General features: G+C 56.0%; 1 protein-coding gene across 1 annotated transcript in view; it reads left to right on the plus strand.

Moving 5' to 3' along the window:
- Positions 1 to 5,000, plus strand: part of LRRC2 (leucine rich repeat containing 2) — a 56,065-nt gene that overhangs the window by 27,411 nt on the left and 23,654 nt on the right. The window contains exon 5 of the mRNA XM_038742656.1: positions 2,928 to 3,064. Coding sequence (XP_038598584.1) covers positions 2,928 to 3,064 — 137 coding nt within the window. The remainder of the gene's footprint in view (positions 1 to 2,927; positions 3,065 to 5,000) is intronic.

Below are 5,000 nucleotides of genomic sequence, written 5' to 3' on the forward strand. Positions count from 1 at the left end.
GCAGGGAGGCCTGGCGGAAAGAGGCCGGGGCTGGGAGTCGGAGGAGCTGGGTTCGAATCCCAGCTCTGCCGCTTGTCTGCTGCTGTGTGACCTTGAGAAGCAGCGTGGCTCAGTGGAAAGTGGAAAGTGGCGGAGGTGGGATTCGAACCCACGACCTCGGACTCCCAAGCCCGGCCTCTTTCCACTGAGCCCTGCTGCTTCTAGACGGTGAGCTGCCGTCTCTAGACGTTGCCCGATTGGACTTCCCAAGCACTCAGTACAGTGCTCCGCGCCCGGGAAGCGCTCAATAAATCCGATTGAATGAATGTGGTGGAGGTGGGATTCGAACCCACGACCTCGGATTCCCAAGCCCGGCCTCTTTCCCCTGAGCCCCGCTGCTTCTAGACGGTGAGCCGCCGTCTCTATATGTTGCCCAATTAGACTTCCCAAGCGCTCAGTACAGAGCTCCGTGCCCTGGAAGTGCTCAATAAATCCGATTGAATTGAATGAATGAAGGTGGTGGAGGTGGGATTCGAACCCACGACCTCGGACTCCCAAGGCCCTGCTCTTTCCCCTGAGCCCCGCTGCTTCTAGACGGTGAGCCGCCGTCTCTAGACGTTGCCCGATTGGACTTCCCAAGTGCTCAGTACAGTGCTCCGCGCCCAGGAAGCGCTCAATAAATCCGATTGAATTGAATGAATGAATGAAGGTGGTGGAGGTGGGATTTGAACCCACGACCTCGGACTCCCAAGCCCGGCCTCTTTCCACTAAGCCCCGCTGCTTCTAGACGGTGAGCCACCGTCTCTAGACGTTGCCCGATTAGACTTCCCAAGCGCTCAGTACAGTGCTCCGCGCCCTGGAAGCGCTCAATAAATCCGATTGAATGAATGTGGTGGAGGTGGGATTCGAACCCACGACCTCGGACTCCCAAGGCCCTGCTCTTTCCCCTGAGCCCCGCTGCTTCTAGACGGTGAGCCGCCGTCTCTAGACGTTGCCCCCATTGGACTTCCCAAGCGTTCAGTACAGTGCTCCGTGCCCGGGAAGCGCTCAATAAATCCAATTGAATTGAATGAATGAAGGTGGTGGAGGTGGGATTCGAACCCACGACCTCGGACTCCCAAGCCCGGCCTCTTTCCCCCGAGCCCCGCTGCTTCTAGACGGTGAGCCGCCGTCTCTAAACGTTGCCCCCATTGGACTTCCCAAGCGCTCAGTACAGTGCTCGGCGCCCAGGAAGCGCTCAATAAATCCGATTGAATTGAATGAAGGAAGGTGGTGGAGGTGGGATTCGAACCCACGACCTCGGACTCCCAAGCCCGGCCTCTTTCCACTAAGCCCCGCTGCTTCTAGACGGTGAGCCACCGTCTCTAGACGTTGCCCGATTAGACATCCCAAGCGCTCAGTACAGTGCTCCGTGCCCAGGAAGCGCTCAATAAATCCGATTGAATGAATGTGGTGGAGGTGGGATTCGAACCCACGACCTCGGACTCCCAAGGCCCTGCTCTTTCCCCTGAGCCCCGCTGCTTTTAGACGGTGAGCCGCCGTCTCTATATGTTGCCCCTATTGGACTTCCCAAGCGCTCAGTACAGTGCTCCGCGCCCAGGAAGTGCTCAATAAATCTGATTGAATGAAGGTGGTGGAAGTGGGATTCGAACCCACGACCTCGGACTCCCAAGGCCGTGCCCTTTCCCCTGATCCCTGCTGCTTCTAGACGGTGAGCCGCCGTCTCTAGACGTTGCCCCCATTGGACTTCCCAAGCGCTCAGTACAGTGCTCCGTGCCCGGGAAGCGCTCAATAAATCCAATTGAATTGAATGAATGAAGGTGGTGGAGGTGGGATTCGAACCCACGACCTCGGACTCCCAAGGCCCTGCTCTTTCCCCTGAGCCCCGCTGCTTCTAGACGGTGAGCAGCCGTCTCTAGACGTTGCCCCGATTAGACTTCCCAAGCGCTCAGTACAGTGCTCCGCGCCCTGGGAGTGCTCAATAAATCTGATTGAATTGAATGAATGAATGTGGTGGAGGTGGGATTTGAACCCACGACCTCGGACTCCCAAGGCTGTGCCCTTTCCTCTGAGCCACGCTACTTTTAGACGGTGAGCCACCGTCTCTACATGTTGCCCGATTGGACTTCCCAAGCGCTCAGTACAGTGCTCCGCGCCCTGGAAGCGCTCAATAAATCCGATTGAATCAAAGTGGTGGAGGTGGGATTCGAACCCACGACCTCAGACTCCCAAGGCCCTGCTCTTTCCCCTGAGCCCCGCTGCTTCTAGACGGTGAGCCGCCGTCTCTATATGTTGCCCGATTAGACTTCCCAAGCGCTCAGTACAGTGCTCCGTGCCCTGGAAGCGCTCAATAAATCCGATTGAATCAAAGTGGTGGAGGTGGGATTCGAACCCACGACCTCAGACTCCCAAGGCCCTGCTCTTTCCCCTGAGCCCCGCTGCTTCTAGACGGTGAGCCGCCGTCTCTATATGTTGCCCGATTAGACTTCCCAAGCGCTCAGTACAGTGCTCCGTGCACAGAAAGCGCTCAATAAATCCGATTGAATTGAATGAATGAAGGTGGTGGAGGTGGGATTCGAACCCACGACCTCGGACTCCCAAGGCCCTGCTCTTTCCCCTGAGCCCCGCTGCTTTTAGACGGTGAGCCGCCGTCTCTATATGTTGCCCCTATTGGACTTCCCAAGCGCTCAGTACAGTGCTCCGCGCCCTGGAAGCGCTCAATAAATCTGATTGAATGAAAGTGGCGGAGGTGGGATTCGAACCCACGACCTCGGACTCCCAAGGCCCTGCTCTTTCCCCTGAGCCCCGCTGCTTTTAGACGGTGAGCCGCCGTCTCTAGACGTTGCCCCCATTGGACCTCCCAAGCGCTCAGTACAGTGCTCCGCGCCCGGGAAGCGCTCAGTAAGTAGGCCGGGCTGAACGACCGCCTCTCTGTGTGTTGGGCCCAGGGTGTCTGCGCAAGCTCCGCGATCTGGACGTCAGCTACAACCGGCTGACCCGCGTCCCCCTCGAACTCGGGGCCTGCGAGAGCCTGGAGAGACTCGACTTATCCGGAAACCTGGGCCTGGTCGACCTGCCCTTCGAAGTGAGTCCTCCCGGCCCCCCGTCGGGTGTACTGAGCGCCTCCTCCGGGACGGGCGCTGTGCTGGGCGCCCTACGCCTGAAAATGGGCCCGTTCACCCCGCTGTCGGGTCGGGACCCTCTCTAGATGTTGCCACTTTGGACTTCTAAGCACTCAGTACAGTGCTCTGCACGCAGGAGGCGCTCAATAAATACGACTGACTGACTGAATGAATGAATATTCCCTGCCCCACCAACTTGGACTTCCCAAGCGCTCAGTACAGCGCTCTGCACGCAGGAAGCGCTCAATAAATATGACTGAATGAACGAATCCCTGCCCCAACCAACTTGGACTTCCCAAGCGCTCAGTACAGCGCTCTGCACGCAGGAGGTGCTCAATAAATACGACTGAATGAACGAATGAATGAATATTCCCTGCCCCAACCAACTTGGACTTCCCAAGCGCTCAGTACAGCGCTCTGCACGCAGGAAGCGCTCAATAAATACGACTGAATGAACGAATGAATGAATATTCCCTGCCCCAACCAACTTGGACTTCCCAAGCGCTCAGTACAGCGCTCTGCACGCAGGAGGTGCTCAATAAATACGACTGAATGAACGAATGAATGAATATTCCCTGCCCCAACCAACTTGGACGTCCCAAGCGCTCAGTACAGCGCTCTGCACGCAGGAGGCGCTCAATAAATACGACTGAATGAGCGAATGAATGACTATTCCCTGCCCCAACCAACTTGGACTTCCCAAGCGCTCAGTACAGCGCTCTGCACGCAGGAAGTGCTCAATAAATACGACTGAATGAGCGAATGAATGACTATTCCCTTCCCCAACCAACTTGGACTTCCCAAGCGCTCAGTACAGCGCTCTGCACGCAGGAAGTGCTCAATAAATACGACTGAATGAGTGAATGAATGAATATTCCCTGCCCCAACCAACTTGGACTTCCCAAGCGCTCAGTACAGTGCTCTGCACGCAGGAGGCGCTCAATAAATACGACTGAATGAACGAATGAGTGAATAGCCCCCAAATGAGCTGGCATCTGAGGAGCGCTTACTATTCATTCATTCAGTCGTATTTATTGAGCGCTTCCTGGGTGCAGAGCACTGTACTGAGCGCTTGGGAAGTCCAAGTTGGCAACATCTAGAGACGTTGTGGACCACTGGACTGAGCGCTGAGGGGAGTCCAGTACAGCATTCAGCCCACCCACTCCCCACCCGCAAGGAGGTCACCGTCTAGAAAAGCAGCGTGGCGCAGTGGAAAGAGCCCGGTCTTGGGAGCCAGAGGTCCTGGGTTCAAATCCCGGCTCTGCCCCTTGTCAGCTGGGTGACTTTGGGCCAGTCACTTCCCTTCTCTGGGCCTCAGTTCCCTCATCTGGAAAATGGGGATGAAGACTGTGAGCCCCCGGGGGGACAACCCCATCACCTTGTATCCCCCCCAGCGCTTAGGACAGTGCTTGGCACATAGTAAGCGCTTAACGAATGCCATCATTATTATTATTATTATCATTCTCTGGGCCTCAGTTCCCTCATCTGTGAAATGGGGATGAAGACTGTGAGCCCCCCGGGGGACAACCCCATCAACTTGTAGCCCCCCCAGCGCTTAGAACAGTGCTTGGCACATAGTAAGCGCTTAACAAATGCCATCATTATTATTATTATTATCATTTTCTGGGCCTCAGTTCCCTCATCTGTGAAATGGGGATGAAGACTGTGAGCCCCCCAGGGGACAACCTCGTCACCTTGTCTCCCCCCCAGCGCTTAGAACAGTGCTTGGCACGTAGTAAGCGCTTAACAAATGCCATCATTATTATTATTTTTATCATTCTCTGGGCCTCAGTTCCCTCATCTGTGAAATGGGGATGAAGACCGGGAGCCCCCCGGGGGACAACCTCATCACCTTGTTTCCCCCTCAGCGCTTAGAACAGTGCTTGGCACCTAGTAAGC

The sequence above is a fragment of the Tachyglossus aculeatus genome, unplaced genomic scaffold, assembly GCF_015852505.1.
Source record: "Tachyglossus aculeatus isolate mTacAcu1 unplaced genomic scaffold, mTacAcu1.pri scaffold_145_arrow_ctg1, whole genome shotgun sequence".
Lineage (NCBI taxonomy): Eukaryota > Metazoa > Chordata > Mammalia > Monotremata > Tachyglossidae > Tachyglossus > Tachyglossus aculeatus.